The sequence below is a fragment of the Vulpes lagopus genome, chromosome 8 (assembly GCF_018345385.1).
Source record: "Vulpes lagopus strain Blue_001 chromosome 8, ASM1834538v1, whole genome shotgun sequence".
Classification (NCBI taxonomy): domain Eukaryota; kingdom Metazoa; phylum Chordata; class Mammalia; order Carnivora; family Canidae; genus Vulpes; species Vulpes lagopus.
In genome coordinates, this window is record NC_054831.1 from 20,416,763 (window position 1) to 20,435,425 (window position 18,663).

The 18,663-nt window shown below is 46.2% G+C and overlaps 2 protein-coding genes across 3 annotated transcripts in view; one reads left to right on the forward strand and one right to left on the reverse strand.

Annotated features, from left to right (window-relative positions):
- Positions 1-447: 447 nt before the first annotated feature.
- On the reverse strand, positions 448-7,766 carry PNMA2 (PNMA family member 2). 2 transcript variants are annotated; one of them, XM_041765160.1, is made up of 3 exons: positions 7,658-7,766; positions 4,629-4,759; positions 448-4,341 (listed from the first exon to the last, which is right to left on the reverse strand). In XM_041765160.1, the coding sequence occupies exon 3, from the start codon at positions 3,831-3,833 to the stop codon at positions 2,739-2,741; it is 1,095 nt and encodes a 364-aa protein (XP_041621094.1). In that variant the 5' UTR covers positions 3,834-4,341; positions 4,629-4,759; positions 7,658-7,766; the 3' UTR covers positions 448-2,738. The 2 variants fall into 2 exon arrangements, with proteins under 2 accessions (XP_041621094.1, XP_041621096.1); XM_041765162.1 differs by lacking the exon at positions 7,658-7,766 and adding an exon at positions 6,723-6,737.
- Positions 7,767-8,110: 344 nt separating this feature from the next.
- The window catches only part of DPYSL2 (dihydropyrimidinase like 2), a 136,890-nt gene continuing 126,337 nt past the window's right edge, over positions 8,111-18,663 (forward strand). The window contains exon 1 of the mRNA XM_041766354.1: positions 8,111-8,526. Coding sequence (XP_041622288.1) covers positions 8,173-8,526 — 354 coding nt within the window. The 5' untranslated portion in view covers positions 8,111-8,172. The remainder of the gene's footprint in view (positions 8,527-18,663) is intronic.

The window sequence follows — 18,663 nt, forward strand, 5'->3', positions numbered from 1 at the left end:
TTTACTCCTACACATTTGTAAGGTAAAAAAAGGACTTCATCCAAAAGACACAATATTTCACCTCTAGGTTATTTCAATCTTGGCAAAATAGACATGCTGAATTTATCTGTACAGTAACTTGCCCAAGATGAGTTGGAGGTCTCTGAGGGAATAGGCCTCCATATGTTGTCTCCATGTATTTAAAAAGGAAAATCGATCATGGTGGACTGTGCTCTCTCTCTTAGCCCTGGAGACAAAGCTCAAGTATTTCAGCATTTTATTCTTAGGTTTTCCTATCTAGATGAGTTCAAGACCTTTTGGATTTGGTTTGATTTTCTAACCTTGTCTATTAAATTTTTTTTTTTTAGTAATGAAACTTCTTCAAGCAATAGCTAATACAGAATCACAATACATGAAATACACAAAAAAACCTCAGAATTTTATTAGCATGTATTTATTTTATAACTTCATGTTTATAACATTTTACTTTGTATACTGTCAATAATCAAGAACAATGAGGCCATTTTCATGAATACAAAAAAAACATGAAATTATGGTATAATGGACAACTGTATCGTTTTGGTTGAACAGCATTGAAAAATTATAACTTAGAAATGATTACAAATGGTAGTTTTAACAAAAATACTTTTCTTACAATCTCAGGATATTCTTCCTTTAAAATTATCCACAATCAGAAAGAATAGTGTATTGTTTCCAAGTCAAATCACTAACAATAGTCAACAGCTGCTGGAATGCTTATCCCAAAGGTAACAGGCAGCAAGCACTGGAATATACCAGAGAAGCTAAAATGGTTTCTAATGCAACGTTGTCACAACTTGACTGACAGCTGACATATTTACTTATTACTGCATAACTGTTAGAACAATAAAGAGAACATGCGTTGAACAGACACTAAGTATCATGAAAACCATGAGTCTTAATATATTGAAGACTTTCTATGTTCCAGACATCATACTAAGTGATTCAAAGGCATTATGTCATTGGAGCCTAACAACAACTCTATTTTATTATGTTCCCATTTTCCTGATGAGGAAACTGATGTTTAGAGAAGTTTGTTGTATACAAAAAGCTACCGTGATGCTGTATATCAACTAGCATTTACTGAATGGTGCTCACTTATGCTCTATTAGCACACATTACATCACAGGGCATGCATGGACATGATTTAAACACCTGTGAGGTGCCATAACTTCTTAAATCCATGAACAATAAGAGAAGTCCAGATATGTGCTCAGATATCACAAGGAAACCTTACTTCCATGGCCTGCACAAAACAAGTCAATCTGGAAACGTAAGGGGATCCCTGGGTGGCTCAGCGGTTGAGTGCCTGCCTTCGGCCCAGGGGGTGATCCTGGAGTCCCAGGATCGAGTCCCACATTGCGCTCCCTGCATGGAGCCTGCTTCTCCCTCTGCCTGTGTCTCTGCCTCTCTCTCTCTATCTCTCTCTGTCTCTCATGAATAAATAAATAAAATCTTAAAAAAAAATCTGGAAACATAAGTGAGCCTGCGGATGAATGCCAATGTGTGAACATCTGGATATCGACACACTTGAATCTACCTGTCCTTCAGTAGAGATGTGAAGAGTTTAAAATACATTTTAAAGATGGAACTGCTGAAAAAAAAATCTGCAGAACTATACAGCACAACTTGAAAATCATGATTGTAGTGGCAAGAGGATTAGCAAGAGTCAGAGTTCTGTGTCAGCTCTGCTGCTTGTCAGGATTTCGATATTGACGAGACCACTTGACTCTTCTGAGTTTTGTCTCCGTTCTCCTTCAAAAAGGGCAAAATGATACCCTACTGATGTTGCTGTCTACATTAAATGAGATATGTGTACGACCCCTGGCACATAATAGACCCTCAATAAATAACGAGCTCCATTCCTCTCTTCTGTCCCCTTTGTCACCACTAAAAATATTCTCTGATCAGAATGGTCTGCTCATAAAATCCAATCCTCCCTCTCTAGCATGCCTTCCCATAATGTGTACACTTTTTTGAAGGTGTCTTGCACACTGTAGATCTCTTGAAAGCAGGGATTAGGCTGAGTCATCGGTATCTTGAGGGCCTATCATAGTGCCTGGAACCAACCATCTGACACCTAGCGGACAAGTAGAGGAGAGCATCCCGAGTAAAGAAAAAGAAACATCATAGTGGAAGTGGTTGTATTCATTTGGCAATGGCGCTTCTATTGGGGTTGTGACTTATTTACACATTAGGTTATTTAGCTTCTCCCATGCAGAGGCCACATCCTCAATGAGGCGGTAAAGCCCCTTCCTTGAGAGCATGGCCCATGCTCCTGGGTGTAGGACTCTTACCTGCTTGACCAGTGCTTCACACTGCTAGGCACTCAGAAAGAATGTGCTGATTTGAGAAAGGAAAGTCAAAAAGCTCGGATTTTTTAAATAGATTACAAAAGATATTTTGTTCCTCATGTCATTTCTTTCTTTCATGGTATGGGTAAACTTTGGTCTATTGGGGAAACTTCAAGTGCTTCAGATTCCTTCAGACTTTCTATCTCATACTTGGAATTGAATCCAGTGTTTAGTCATCATCTATATAGGGTCCAAGAAACTCTGGGATACTTTTTTTTTTTTTCTTAGAAAGAAGAATCAAGACCTGGCTTGAAAGCTTCGATTTCAGTTGCATCCATTTAAAGACAAAAATAGCCACACGGTCTTAGCCGGATAAAAGGAAATGTCCCGAGGTGCACTGGCTGTGCACTGGCTCCAAGCTGGTTTTTAGTCATCTGCCTCGTTATCCCAGTGGCCATAGCCATCCCCTTCATCTGGCTCTTCAACATTCTCATATTCAAAAGAGGCCTCTTCCTCCTCTTCCTCCCGGATTATCTTCATTAACTCAAGGAAGTTGGGAGGTGGGCCCTGATCCTTCAGCTCCCTCAGCCTGCACCAAAGGACTTCGCTAAGGCTGGCCCCTGCCATGACCTGCTCCAGCCGGACCTGATCTGCGATATTCCTGGGGATGGCTCGTTTCTCCACGGCCCGCCGGAGCAGGGTTTCTAACCGCAACAGGTAGGCTGAGACCTTCTCCCCCTCCTCCTGATAGGTCTTCAGGTACTTCACCTGGGAGGTCCTGCGGCTCTCAAGGCTTCCAAACACTTGCTTAAACGCCTCCAAACACTCTTCCACGCTTATGGCCGCATTGTCTGCTTGTACTATATGCATGAGGTCCAGGGCAGGGCCACGCAGGCTTTCCATCAACCACCTTTTCTTTTCTGCCTCTGCAACCGGCCACTCTTTGACGATCTCAGTGGCCTGTTCCAACCAGATTTCAAAGGGCTCTTCTTCCGGGGCAGGCACAGGGCTCCCTGAGAACACTCTCAGTTTCCGGTATCTCATGGGGAGCAGAGGCTGAGGAGCATGTGCCATCGCCTGTCCCAACAAATGAGCCAACAGCTCTGGTGATACGCAGGGCACTGTGGCTGGAGACATTCCCTCATGCCCGAGGGCTCGGAACATACCTGAGATCGTCTGCCCCTCCTTTTCCAGAAAGAGGTTCAGTCGTTCCAGAAACTCAGTGTCCTGGTTAGGGGTCTTAAAGATGACTTTCCAGATACCCCCCTTTCCCTGAACCTCACTGGGGATCACCGAGACATCAACATCCTCCATAAGCTCCAACAAGACAGCATTGGCATTGTCCTGCTTCCTGAATATTTTGCCAAGCAGTCTATACCTGCCCAGAGACTTTAGGGTCTCCTGGAGAACCTCCTGAATCTCAGCCTCATCACAGTCCACCGGTATCCCCATAACTACCAGTGATTTCTGTTCATCCACGCTCATGATCCTGCACCAGTCCTCCAACAGCGCCAGCGCCATTGTCCAAGTATCACTCACCCTAACTCTCTGGCCACCCAATAGTTTGTGGTGCGGCGAGGCACTGCCTTAGGACTCAGAGTATCCTGGGTGAGCTCCTGAACTTATTATACTCTACCAGCGACTGGGGCCTGGCCACTCCAACAGCAGTCCCAAAGGCTTCTGGACCAATAACCCTTACTTGCCCAGTGGCAAGAACTCAGCACTTCCAGTTATGTCTCTAGACCTGACCCAAGGCAGGTGGTTCCTATCAAGGTTATGACAGCGCCACTGCCTCTTGCTCTGCGGTCCGGTCCAGTGGCTGCTGTGGCTCTCCCCGATGCCAGCAGCCACGTGGTGGTGTTGACCCTTCTCCGACTGCCCGAGGCACCTGCAAGAGCTGCTTTTGCCACTCTCCCAAGTCTTGGCTGCCTCGCTTCACCTCTCCTCTTGCACTAGTCACTGGGAGAGGCCTCCACTCTGGCACCCAGAACTCCTGGAGAGAAGTGTCGCCGCAGGGGTGCTTGGACTCCTAGTGAAACAATGGCCAGTTTTACCACACAGCCCTTTCCTTCTGGGGGAGCATCGTGCTTTGGTTCAGGATGGAAGTAGGGGTTCCATCTCACATTGGATTTGCACCTACCCCACTGTTAGACCTCTTCTTTGCATAGGGTGACTTTTTTCTCTTGGGGACCCTCCTGCAATCTGGCTTCCCCACCATTTGCTCATTAGACATGCCAATTAATGTCTGAGCCCCAATTGTGGACAGGACTCAAGATGTTCCCCATGTTAACAGCAAAATCAGGTGTGGCTAGATACCTGTTATGCGATCCAATTGTTCCATGAGAGTCACGAGCTTATTTATTCAGCTTCTAGAAAAGGAAGATGTCACCCAACTCCACACAATGGTGTGTCTGGGTCTTTCTTAGCTCCAGCCAAGCCAAACTGCCCTGTTACACATAGATAATAAGAGTATATATTTATGGCTTGATAATATCCAGTGATGAGGACTGTTAATGCACTTATTAAAAAAATGACAGTCTTTTACAACTTAGTGAAATCTACTAATCGATATCAAGTTGCTGCATTTCTTTAAAAAATCCAGTTAGAAATCACTCAAACATTTAAAACCAATATAGGTATAACAATTTAATTTACATACTACACTTTAATATAATATATTATAATATAAAATAATATAGGCATAATAATTTAGTATAGGTTTAACAATTTTTTAAAAAATTGGACCAAATAAATTAAACCTGGAATTACAAGTCAATTCCCTTTTGTTATGTCTGGGCAGGCTTTACAAATGCAATGGTTTTTTTTTTGTTTGTTTGTTTGTTTTTTTTTGCGATCAATGTTAAAAATGCTTCATAGCATTTAGGCTTGAATGGGTCATTTGAGGAAAAAGAAAAACAGGAAGCCCATCCATGGAGAGTGGTGGAGTCTGGGTAACCTAGAAAGGGAAGAGCTCCTACTGTGTCCCAGTTACTGCTATGGGGTATGTGTTAAGGGGCTACAAATATTCTTCTGTAGGTCTCAAAGATCCCCATCCATCCAAACGGGGTTCATATGCCCCAGACATCAACTTGCAGCTATAGAGGCAGCTGCTCCTGCTGCAGACACATTTTCCAAGTCCTTCTAGAAGGTGCTGAAGGCCTGGGGTGTGCCGGAGGGCCAAGAGAGCAAAATACTGGGTCCCACCTTCAACCAGCAGCCCCAGGGATCTGAGCCCAGTGAGCTTCTCCATGCTGCACTTTCCCTTCTGAGATACGGGGGTAACATTCCTTTCCTTGTGATATTTAAAGGAAATACGAGATGTAAAAAGGCACTGAATGCCCAGGAAGAAACATCTCCAAGGTCTACATAATAACGGCCATGCTGAGGTTAGGCTACCTGTGGGTGGCTGCTTCTTCCAAAGGCAACCTCTACCTGCAATGAAAATATTGGGACATTAAACAAAAATGTAAAATCTTGTATTTTCTTAGGTAAAGATGGGATAAGTTGGAAAAGGAATCAGATTTTCCGGGCAGCCCGGGTGGCTCAGGTGTTTAGCGCTGCCTTCAGTCCAGGGTGTGATCCTGGAAACCTGGGATCGAGTCCCACATTGGGCTCCCTGCATGGAGCCTGCTTCTCCCTCAGCCTGTGTCTCTGCCTCTCTCTCTCTCTGTGTCTCTCATGAAGAAATAAATAAAATCTTAAAAAAAAAAAAAGGAATCAGATTTTCAGGTGTCGTTGTTGGCTGGATCATTTAGCTACATTGTGACCTTAGCCAAAGTGCCTCAATCTCTCTAGATCTGTTTCCTGCTCTGGAAATGGGTGATGATAAAAGCACTCCTATCTCGCGTGCCTGCTCTGGGTAGGAAATGATGTAATTCGTGTGGAAGCACTTTATTCAAATGCAAAGCACATCTGGTGCAAAGTCTTGGCCCCTCCACACAAATATTCCTCTCCTTCCTCAGTCTCCCGTTCTCAGCAGGGTCCTCCTTCCCACCTGCCGTGGTGGGCTCGTCTTCCAACTGTGACCGGTTGTCCTCCAAATGCAACTCCATTCCCCAAACTGTCCCTCACGATTGGGGGTGGGGGGAGGGTATCCGAACTTAATCCTTGCAGGGGCAAGAGCTGACAATGGGACTGAATCCTTGGTCACGCTGCCCTGCACGCCGGTCTTGCGGTAAACAGCTTCTCCCAGCCCAAACCCACCCTGGTTACTGAGCATGCCCAGATCTCCGTCTCCAGTCGCCAAAGGATGGGCATCATTTCTGCAGGATTTTGCCACTATGGGCAGAGGGGCGGGGTTGTAATCGGCCAGAGGCAGGGACTGATCCATGGAAAGGACGTGGGGACAGGAACAAGCAATGAAGGACTCTCAGAGACCGCGTTCTCGGCACAAATCTAAATGCCCCTTACCTGCCCGCCAACCCAGTGGCTGTGGCTGGTTTAGCCTCCCGCACACACCAAGCCCCACGCACCCTCGCGTGGCCTCACACAATTCAAGGCACAGTCACAGGCGGCACCCGATCTCCCACCGCATCAGCGGACTCGCGCCCCAGCAATTTACATCCCAGGCACTGGGCTTCGGGCCACCTGGGGGACGCCGCGGCTCTGGCGCAGTGCGCAACGCGGGCGGGGGATCGAGGCGGGGCGCTCCGGGCGCGGGGAAGGGCTGGGGACTTGGGGAGTGGGCTTCAGTCTGCGTCTTACCCTCTTTTTTGGCAGGGAAGGTGGAAGATGCCAATCAAGGCATTCTCCCGGGCCCCTCTTGGTGCAGTGGCGCAGCTACGGGCAAGAGAGCGGGTCTCTACCCACTCTTACTACGAGTTGCCGTCCGTGCCAGAATTTGCAGACTGCACTTTTTGCTACACTCCCACAGCCCGCAGACCTGTGTCTTTATTCCCGCCCCCCGCACACACACTGGGCTACGCCCCTCTGTATTTCCCCCCGCCAAGCTGGGCGCCCCCCACCACTGTGGGTGCTGTGAGTGAGGAGAACCTTTGCGTTTCGATCTCTGCGTGGCCCCCCCAGGCCCGTGGCTAACAAGGCTCGGTGTCCCGTGCCTCGTAGGGCCCCCGCCTTCCTAAACCGACTGCGCCACCCCTTCCCCATCGTCAGCGCCGCCCCTTCCCCTGCCCGCGGGTGTCCGGGCATCACTGGGTTCGCCCCTCTCTGCGCATCCATCAGCTCACACCCCGCGTAAGGGGGAGGGCGCCCTCCCTCGCCCCGGGCCCACCTCTGCAATGCGGTGGGGGAGAGGCTCCGGGGCCAGGCAGGTGGGGGACAGGGGCGCCGAGGCCAGGGACTGCGCCCTCGGGTCTCCGCCCCTGCGTGCGCTGCCCCAGACTTACCCCGGAGCGGAGAGCGGTCGGCGGGCCCTGCGCTCCGCATGCATTAGCGGGTGGTCTGGCCGCTTCACTTCCGGAGCGCGGGGCTCCCGGCGGCCCGGCTCCCCGCTCCCGAGCCCGCGCTCCGCTCCCCTCCCCGCCCCTCCCCTCCCGGAGCCGCCCCGCCCCGCCCGCGCCCCGCCCCGCCCGCGCCTGCCTCCCGCCGCCGCTGCCGGGAAGGGGCAGCCTCCAGCTCCTGCAGCCGCAGCGGCCGCCCTCCCAGACCCAACTTTGCTGCTCGCGGGCGCTGGCGCGGCGGCGGGGGGCGTGGGGCGTGGGCAGGGAGGGGAGAGAGCGGGGTCAGGGGGAGGGGCCGGGAGGGGTGGGCCGCTGCTCGCCAGCCTCCTTCCTTTCTGTGCACCTTGCGGTAGGCGGAGAGCGGCAGCCTCGGCGGCAGCCAGGGGGTCGGTGCACGGAGAGGCCGACCTAGGGACCGGCAGACGGACGCAGCGCGAGGACCCTCCCTGAGCCCCCGCGCCATGGCCGAGAGGAAGCAGTCCGGGAAGCCGGCAGAGGATGAAGAAGTCCCTGCCTTTTTCAAAAACCTGGGCTCAGGCAGCCCCAAGCCCCGGCAGAAATTCTGTGGCATGTTCTGCCCAGTGGAAGGGTCCTCCGAGAACAAGACCATCGACTTCGACTCGCTGTCTGTGGGCCGGGGCTCGGGGCAGGTGGTGGCTCAGCAGCGGGACGTCGCCCACCTGGGCCCGGACCCGCAGCAGCCGCACCCCCGGCAGGGCCGGCGCGCCGGCGGGGAGCCATCTGTTGAATCGAGCCGGAAGGTGGAGATCCGGCGGGCCTCGGGCAAGGAAGCGCTGCAGAACATCTACGACCAGGTTGGTGTGGGGGTGGGGGTGTTCGAGACGCAGGACCAGAGGCGGGGATCGCCCCTCCCGGCTCGGTGGAGAACCGAGGAGCCCAGCGTGCCCTCCTCCGTGCAGCCTCGCCGGGGTATTGCATCCTCGAATCCGCACATGCACCCCACCCTCCTTGCCCCTCTTGCTGCAGGGCGCGGAGAGGCTCGGGCTCGGCGAGGGCGGCTGTGCGCCCACAAAGGCTGCCCGCGCCTCCCCGGGCCTGGGAGGTGGGGGGTGCGGGTGAAGGAAGAACCGATCCCCGGTTGGGGGGGGGTCGTATGGCGATGCAGGGGGGAGGGTTGAACCGATTCCATTCTTCTTAAACCCTTCTGGGCGGCTTCCGATTGCAGTTGTGGCTGGGTGCCCCACCCTTTTTTGATGCATCTGGGAGCGTGCAGTGGAGGGTTCGCGTGCAGGCCCGGGGGCTCCCCGGGGTTCGGGAGGGGCGGGGGCTTCCACAGCCGCTCCCCGCCGCGCCCTGCGCGCCCTCCCACCGGTACCTTCTCCCGCGCCCTCGGCGCCCGGGTCGGGAGCTCGGAGGCCAGGACCATGGTCAGCGCCTGGGCGGACCGCCTGGGAGGATCTCCGCGCCCTGACTCCTGCTCGCTGCGTGAAACGAGGGAGGCTGTGGAGTCACCCAAGGAACCCGAGACGCTCCAAATAGCCCATGTGGAGAACAAAGTTCCGCTAAGTATCTCAGCAAGGGCTTCCCAGAGTGCTCCCCCCGCCACTATTGGGGAGGTGCTTTGGGGATGGAGACTTAGTGGATTATATGTTCAAAGGGTGAAAAGAAAAGAAAAGGGGAAAATCCCTCACATTTTGAATAGATTGTCAAAGATGGACTGGACCCCCTATACCGTGTTAATGTAGAAACAAAGGAGACCAATTTGGCAAACCTTGATTTTACAAAATATTTGTTATCTCTGGCCATTGTGAAGAGTGTGCATTTTAACTGCGGTAGTCTTCTCACACCACATTTTCTTTTTTTATCAGGGTGACCTTCATACTTGTGCATTTTTTTCCCCCACATCCTTGATTTCTCAATCGATAAATTACAGTGTGAAATGTTTTAACACTTGTTTGCTGTTTCTCTCCCATGCCTACTGGTGAAGATGGAAAATCAGTCAATGATTGATTATTGAATACCTATTGTGTGCCTTGCCTTGTAGGGCAGGGAGGAGGTTAGCTATAAAAAGTTCAAGGTGATTTCTTCTTAAGGGGCTTTCAGACTAGTTGGGAGTGGTCTATACACATTCCCTGAATGATTCCACTAGCATTTATTTGGTATTCAGATTGTGTGCTTACAGTGAACGCATGGAGAACAATTAAGAGTTGGTGATAATGGCCAGAACACATTGCCGTTTCCTGACATGGCATAGAGTTTTGCAGCTTTTGACTTTTATTGCCCCAATCCTAGGAAAGATAAACCATTAATGTCATTTTCAAAAGGTGGGGCCATTAATTACTTAGTTTATTCCTCCTCTCCCAGCTCTGTCTTCTAATTCATTGATATAGGGGGTACCTGATATCCATATTTCAGTATGGATATTTCACAGCCAACCTGAAGGACTCAATCCAAAAAACTCACCTGAACCCAAATGATCAGACAGTTGAAGCAAAAGTTTTAAATAATGTAATTTACACTGAAATGTGAGTGTGAGATACTTTCCCATGTGCATACATTGGATGAGGGCCAAACCATGATCATATAACATCATGGTTGTGTGAGTATCCTCATCTTCAACAAGTTGTGCTGGTAATTTTACTGTCCTAAAGGGAGCAGAAAAATGCCTTGAGGTAAGGAAGAGATTATTTTAAAAATGGCAGATGAGGGGGCAGAGTTTGAGAATGGCCACCCCTATAATGATGGAAGTGAATTAAAACTCAAGTTTGAAAGGCAAAGTTTCATTGGATTGAATAATATATCTCTTTTCCTGTCCATTTGGAAGCTTAGACGTTTAAGCATCAGCTTCTTGTGTGAACACTCCCTGATTTTAGTAGAAATTTGAAATTGTAAACCTAGCGTGTGTGGAGGGGGAGATTTGAAGAGGAAATACCCAACCAGAAACCCAGCCACTTTTAGCCTCTGCAAACCCACATTTGCTTTAGTTGCCCAGTTATTAGCAACAGAGGATGATTCTGGCTTGGGCTTTCTGCAGCCTTCCCTGGATTTTCATTCAGTCTTGCCTTACCACATAAGAGCTGTTCCTATGGGATTGTTTTCATTCATGGCTAAGAGCACTTACCAAGATCAATACTTACAGTGGTTGAATATTTCATGTCTATACAAGAGAGAAAAGGTATTTGGGGTGTGTGTGTGTGTGTGTGTGTGTAACAATGGTGATATTCAACAGCACACCTAGGCCCACCATTTTGATTGACTTGAATAACCATCACTTTAATTTTTAGCTTATGAGCAGTGTGACTGCCAACATCTCAGTGCATTCCAGTCTGAAGTCCTGAGACAGAGAGAGGAAGAGAACTAGAGTGAGTGGGTCCTGGGGCCCCTGACTTGCACCCACTCTCCTCCCCTAAATCTGTATTTATAGGTATTGTTAAAGTATGGTTGGTCAGAAGTGGTTTTGTCTACCTGTCACCCTAGGGGCCTGCTGTTCCTCTAGTAAGGATTTGGGAAAGGAGGGAACAGGCTTCCTCAGCCGAGATGCCCAGATGCGGCTTGTGGGACATGGATGTTTGCTGGATGTTTGCATTTGCATTTACAGGTGCTAGCAGATAATCATTAGAGGTCAATGGGTGTGGCTAGGTCTGGGATGTTAGGTTTTGGTGAGGGGAAGGAGCCAGTGTAGTGAATATGAATGAGGAAAGCTACTTCTTTACTCTTTTCCTTTGTGTCTTTGGCAAGGTCCACTTTGGGCTGCAGTGGGGTTAGGTTAGATTGATTACTATCTGTGAAGGACTCTGAGCCTCTTGGAAGAGAGAGCAGAGGGGAGTATTGTTGGCCTAATTCTCCCTTGCCAGTGCCCAGGGGTCCCTCAGCCTCCTCCCTTCCTCTTAGGAACTCCCTCTATTCTACCTCAGACATAGTTTGAGGATGCTGGATCATGAGCATCTCTTCCAAAGGTGCTCCCAGGCCCTTCTTCCCACAGCAAACCTGTGTGGCTGGGGAGTGATTCTCCATTTCTCCAGGGCAGATGCCAGTGAATGAAATATAATAGGAATTCCACTGAACTTGACAAAATCCCCTAGTCTGTAAAATGCTTTTTGGTATTCCCTGCCATTGTGTCGCCCCCCAATACCCTCTCCAAATTGGCTAACTCCAGCCCTAGATGCCCAGTGACCCTGCTGTCTTCTTACTATTCAATGCCACCATAACCCCATCCTGATGGTGATGCCCATTCTATATCCTCTTCCTCCAAAACAATGAGTTCTACAGTCACTCTTCTCCTTTGCCCTCGCTTCTCCCATTCAAAAATCTCTTCCTTGTGTGTTTATCTTAGCAAGAGAGAAATCCCAATGATTGAAGACTTCCATCTGTTATGTGAGCGACTGATACAGAAATTGTCCCCAGAGATACTTGTTTGATAGTAGGCTAGCCTGTTCAACAAAATGAACATCCAGTTAGCCAGGTATGTGGTAGAGATTTGGCTGAAAGCCAAGAACAAGGGCATTCATTTGATACTTTAGAAGCCACGTTGTTTCCAAAGAGGAGACATAACTATGAACATTTGTATGTTCAGGATTCCAAAAAGCCCAAGACCCATCTGGGATCACAGGGAAGAGAAGGAAATGATGATAATCCACAATTATTGGTTGCCCTTTACTTCCCAAGTCATATGGAAATAATCATGTCATTAGTTAGACTAAAAAAATGATTGTGGTGAAATACACATAACATACAATTTATCTTAATCATTTTTAAATATACAATTCAGTAGTGTAAACATACTCCTATGGTTGTGCAACCAGTCTCCAGAACTTTTCATCTTGCAAAACTGAAACTCTGTTAACATTAAACACTAACTCCCTTGGGACGCCTGGGTGGCTTAGCAGTTGAACCTCTGCCTTTGGCTCAGGGCATGATCCTGGGGTCCTGAGATTGAGTTCCGCATTGGGCTCCCTGCATGGAGCCTGCTTCTTCCTCTGCCTGTGTCTCTGCCTCTGTGTGTGTGTGTGTGTGTGTGTGTGTGTCTCATGAATAAATAAAAATGAAATCTTAAAAAAAAAACTAAACCACTATCTCTCCATTTCCCCTCCCCCCAGATCCTGGTATCCACCATTTTACTTTCTGTTTCTATGAATTTGATTACACTAGATACCTCCCATAAGTGGAATTGTACAGCGTTTGTCTTCTTGTGACTGGCTTACATCACTTAGCATAATGTTCTCAAGGTTAAATCATGTTATATATAGCACGTGACAAGATTTCTTTCTTTTTTTAAGACTGAAGAAATCCCTATAATTAGTTACACATTTTTAAAAAAGATTTTATTTATTGATTCATCACAGACAGAGAGGCAGAGACATAAGCAGAGGGAGAAGCAGGCTCCCTACAGGAACCCCGATGTGGGACTTGATCCCAGGACCCCAGGATCATGCCCTGAGCTGATGGCAGATGCTCCACCACTGAGCCACCCAGGCATCCCAATTAGCTAAATTTTAATAAGTCAATGATTGAAAATCTATTGCCCAATTAATAGATCTGCAATGAATTAATTATGGGAAGAAGTAAGAAGGATTACACTGGGGATGAGAGAGACTCTTCCAGCTTGGGGCCGGAGGCCTGAATAGAAGAAAACTCCCTCATCAGCTAAACAGCCTTTACCATCTGTCTCCCTTGTGGCTGAAGGGTGGAGAAGAAAACTGCTGTCATTGAACCTCCAGTGGCAACATCCGGTTGGATGTTGCATAGTTCACAAACCCGTGGGCCATGGGAATCAAGAATGGCCTGGGCATTTTCTGACCCTTGGTAGAGACAGGCCAGTTTTTCTTGTGGGTCCTTTAATAGCAGTGTCTCTCTCCTCTTTCTTGAGAAAGAAAAGAGAGTCAAAATTGATCATGCATTTGAATGTACACTGCCATTGGATGTCAGAGCTTGAAAGAGACCCCCTCAGTCTACGAGTGATGATTATTCAACCTCCTCAGTCTAGCAGTGGAGCAAGCGATACCCAGAAAAATCGTGCTTCCTCTCATGGAATTCAGGTGATGGTTTCTGGTTTAGGATGGAGACCTCTCACTGCCCAGTCTCACTGCAGTCCTATCCCAGTAAAACCTTGTTATTTTAGTTTCATTATATAATTCTAGAATGTACGTTTATATTCTAGAGCCAATATTTTAGAATGTGTAGAGGATAGTATTTTGAAACACATTCTGATACAGGCATTTTCCCTTTTTGTAAGTAGGGACACTGAGATTTAGTGATATTTACTGAGCAGTCCCAAGACCTTGCTCTTTAGTAAGTGTATAACCTAGGATTTGAACCAAGGTTTCCTGATTCAGTGCTGTACTACTTCTTTTTTTTTTTTTTTAAGATTTTATTTGTTTATTTGAAAAAGAGAGTGTAAGTGGAGAAGGGGGGAGGAGCAGAGGGAGAGGAACAAGCACACTCTACACTGAGTATGAGCCCAACACAGAGCTCTATCCCACAACCCTGAGGTCATGACCTGAGCTGAAATCAAGGATGCTCAACCAACTGAGCCATCCAGGTGCCCTGCTAGTTCCATACTTCTTCCAATACACCATTCTGTGACTCCATTCCACTGCCAGAGATAGTGAACTTATTTTTTTTTAAGATTTTATTTATTTATTCATGAGAGACACACACACACACAGAGGCACAGACACAGGCAGAGGAAGAAGCAGGCTCCATTCCATGCAGGGAACCCAACGTGGGACCCGATCCCAGGTCTCCAGTACCACACCCTGGGCCGTAGGCAGCACCAAACCACTGAGCCACCCAGACTGGCCTAGTTAGTGAACTTAAAGGTACAATTTAGTTTTGCAGGCAAAATATTTCACATCCCATTAAACTTCATATGTTCTATGCTGTAGGTTCTGTGCTAAATGCTTTATGTATGCTATCTTATTAATCCTAAGGTAACTCTATTAAGTAGGTACTACTGTTATCCTTATTTTGCAAAAGAAATATCTGAAGGTAAAAGAAACATGCAAAGCAACCTGCTAATTAAAAGCCTGAGGCAGCGTTTGAACCCAGGTCTATGTGATGAAATAGTCTTTTCCTCATTGTGAATTACTGAATTGCTTTCTACATTAATTATTCTTTTCTCGGGGATCCCTGGGTGGTTCAATGGTTTAGCACCTGCCTTTGGCCCAGGGCATGATCCTGGAGTCCCGGGATCAAGTCCCACATCAAGCTCCCTGCATGGAGCCTGCTTCTCCCTCTGCCTGTGTCTCTGCTTCTCTCTCTCTCTCTCTCTGTCTCTCAGGAACAAATTAATAAAACCTTTAAAAAAATTATTCTTTTCTCATTTTATCTCCAAATAATTAGCTATTACAAAATAGTTCTGAGTGCCTACCTTTGTTTTCCATTTTTCAGTGTACTCTTTGAAGCCATTTATAAAAAGGGCTGTTGATCTGTCTTTATCAATGTGTCCTAAACTGCTGATATTCTGTCCATTTTTTTTTTTTTTTTTAGTACATGAAATGTCTTCAGATATCACTGGGACAGAGGCCAACTCTGATAATGTGAATGACATGCTTTTTTAAGATTAGAGCAATGTGATGACAATGTGATTTTTCCACTCAATGTAAATCATGAGCTACAAGCAAATAATGAGGGAACCATCAATAAAAGCATTGGCAGGTGGGCTGATGTACACTTGAATTTGGTTGGCTGCCACCCATGGCAAAGGCTGGTGCCACAGGTCAAGAGCTCCGGACAAATACTGCGTGGAAAGGGAAGCACCTGATCTTGAAGGTGCTGGTGGCTTGGGGTATGTTTTTGAGACATTATAGACAACTTGCCTGGTCTCTGATTTCAAGGCTGCTTTCTGGCAGAAAGAACTCTGAACTAGGGGGTGCCAGGTGGCTCAGCCAGTTAAGCATCTGCCTTGGGCTTAGGTCATGATCCTGGGATCCAGTTCATGATCTTGGGGTCCTGGGATCAAGTCCCACGTCGGGCTCCCTGCTTAGTGGGGAGCCTGGTTTTCTCTCTCTCCCTTCCCCCTGCTCCTGTTCTCTCTCTTTCTCATAAATAAATAAAATCTTTAAAAAAGAAAAAAAAAAGAACTCTGAACTAGGCATCAGGAAATCCAGCTTGTAGTTCTGGCTCTGTTGGTCACCAGGTGTGTCACCTGCATAGTCTCCTAATCTGAGCTGTCATCAGGTAGGGCCTTAATCCCAAAGACTTCATCTCTCATTTCCACTAAAGAAATGAGAGAAAGCTATGCTGTCCCTGGCTGTACTTTTTTGTTTTTTTCAAAACTGAAGTAAAATTCATATAACATAAAATTCTCATTTCAGTCTACAATCCATTGACTTCTGATATGCAACCATCTAATTCCAGAACATTTTCGTCACTACAAATAGAAACCCCTGTATTTACTCCCTAATACCCTCCCATCCCAGCCTCTGGTGACCACAAATCCATGTTCTGTCACCATGGATTTGCCTATTCTGGACATTTTGCATAAATGGAATGCTATGAAATGTGCCCTTTTGTGTCTGGCTTCTTTCACTTGGTGTAATGTTCTTCAGGTGAACCCACATGATAGCCTGTGTAGTCCTTCATTCCTTTTCCTCACAGGACAATAGTCCATTGTTTGTATGTGTTACATTTCACTTATCCATTCACCAGTTTATGGACATTTGAGTTGTTTCCATTTTGGGCTTTTATGAATAATACTGCCATTATCATTTTTTAAAAGATTTTATTTATTAATTCATGAGAGACACAGAGACTGGCAGAGACATGACATAGGCAGAGGGAGAAGCAGGCTCCATGCAGGGAGCCTGATGTGGCCTAGATCCCAGGACCCCAGGATCATGACCTGAGCTGAAGGCAGACACTCAACCACTGAGCCACCTAGGCGTTCCCCTATTATCATTCTTTTACAACTTTTTATTTAAACATATGTTTTCAGTTCTTTTAGGTATACACCTAGCAGTGAAACTGCTAGATCATATGGTAATTTTATGTTCAGCTCTTTGAGGAGCTGCCAAACTATTTTCCACAATTTTACTACCATTTTACATTTCCACCAACAATATACAACGGTTTCAGTTTCTTTCTGCACATCCTCCACAACATGCTATTCCTCCCTTTTTTTGATTATAGCTGTCCTAGTGGTGGTGAAGTGGTATCTCATTGTGGTTTTGATTTGCATTTCCCTAATGACTAACGATTTGAGCAGCTTTTCATGTGCTAGTTGGTCATTTGCATACCTTCTTTGGAAGAATGTTTATTTGAATTCTTTGCCACTTAAAAAAAATTGAGTTGTTTGTCTTTTTATGGTTGAGTTGTACAATTTTTTTTCGTTAAGATGTCTTTTTAAGTAATCTCTACACCCAACATGAGACTTGCACTCACAAACCCGAGACCATGCTCTACCCACTTAGCCATCCAGGCGTCCCTAGGAGTTCTTTGGATATTCTGGATAATAGCCCTTATCAGATATATGATTTGTAAATATCCCATTTTCTCCCATTCTTTTTTTTTTTTAAAGATATATTTATTTATTTGAGAGAGAAAGCCCATGCTCTCACATGGGAGTGGCAGCGGAAGACAAAGAATCTTAAGCAGGCTCCATACCACTTGGGTGGATCCTGAGGGGGGGGCTTGATCTCAGGACCCTGAGATTATGACCTGAGCAGAAACTAAGGGTTGGGTGCTCAACCAACTGCGCAACCCAGGCACCACTATTTTCCTCCCATTCTTGGGTTGTTTTTTTCACTTTCTTCATATGTACCTTTTGATGCACAGAAGTTTTTAATTTTGATGAAGTCCGATTTATCTGTCTTTTCTTTTGTTGCTTATGCTTTTGGTGTTAAACTACTCTTGGCTATTCTCAAAACTGCTGGATCATCTGAAATTAGCAAAGACGTTCCAGGGTCTCATTTCTTAGAATGATAATCATGTAACTAAATCCTGTTGCTTTATAGGAGCTTTGAAATTCATTTAGAATAGTATTTACAATAGGGCAGTTTTCTTGAATGTTTTGTGTACTGCGTAAGTTTGATCTATTTCATGATCCTGTTCACATAAAAAATTTTGTTTCCTTTTTGTGTATTCACACATATATTTGGTATTTTATACACATATATAATATATACATAAATACGTATTTATAAAAAATACATATTTATATAAAGTATATAAATATATGTATGTAAGTATACACACGTTTTCAATTTCTTTTTATATGTAAAATATGTGAGTATATATATATATATATAAAACCAGTTATTTGGGAGCAGCAAGGATGGTGTTGAGGAGGGCAGTGACTAACAAGCTGAATTTGGGAAAAAATAGATTTGAGAAATGGATTGAATTCAATTTTTATTTTATTCCATATTTTTTAGAAATGACATGACAGTAATGTGTTTATCGTAGATAACTGTGATGAGCAATTTTTTTAAAAAAGAAATCCTTGATAATCTGATTATCTAGAAATAAGTTTTGATAATATTTTGATAATAGTATTTTTTCCAGTCTTTTTTTTTTTAAGATTTTATTTATTTATTCATGAGAGACACACGCAGAGAGAGAGGCAGAGACACAAGCAGAGGGAGAAGCAGGCTCCATGTAAGGAGCCTGATGTGGGGCTTGATCCCGGGACTCCAGGATCACGCCCTGGGCTGAAGGCAGATGCTCAACCGCTGAGCTACCCAGGTGTCTCTTTTCCAGTTTTTATACTCCCACCAAAAATGAATGAGGAATATTGTTTTTCAGCATTTCTAACATCGCTGGGTATTATCATTTTTATAGGTATTTCCCAAATTTGTAAATGATAAGTGTTACTTGCTTTTTCCCAATTTTCCTATTAAATCATTCATATTTTATTTTATTTTATTTTTTTTTTTTAATTTTTTATTTATTTATGATAGTCACGGAGAGAGAGAGAGAGAGGCAGAGACACAGGCAGAGGGAGAGGCAGGCTCCATGCACCGGGGGCCCGACGTGGGACTCGATTCCGGGTC

Bases quoted from the DNA above. Each gene is read 5' to 3' on its own strand.
- PNMA2 (XM_041765160.1), bottom strand. From the start codon at position 3,833: ATGGCGCTGGCGCTGTTGGAGGACTGGTGCAGGATCATGAGCGTGGAT.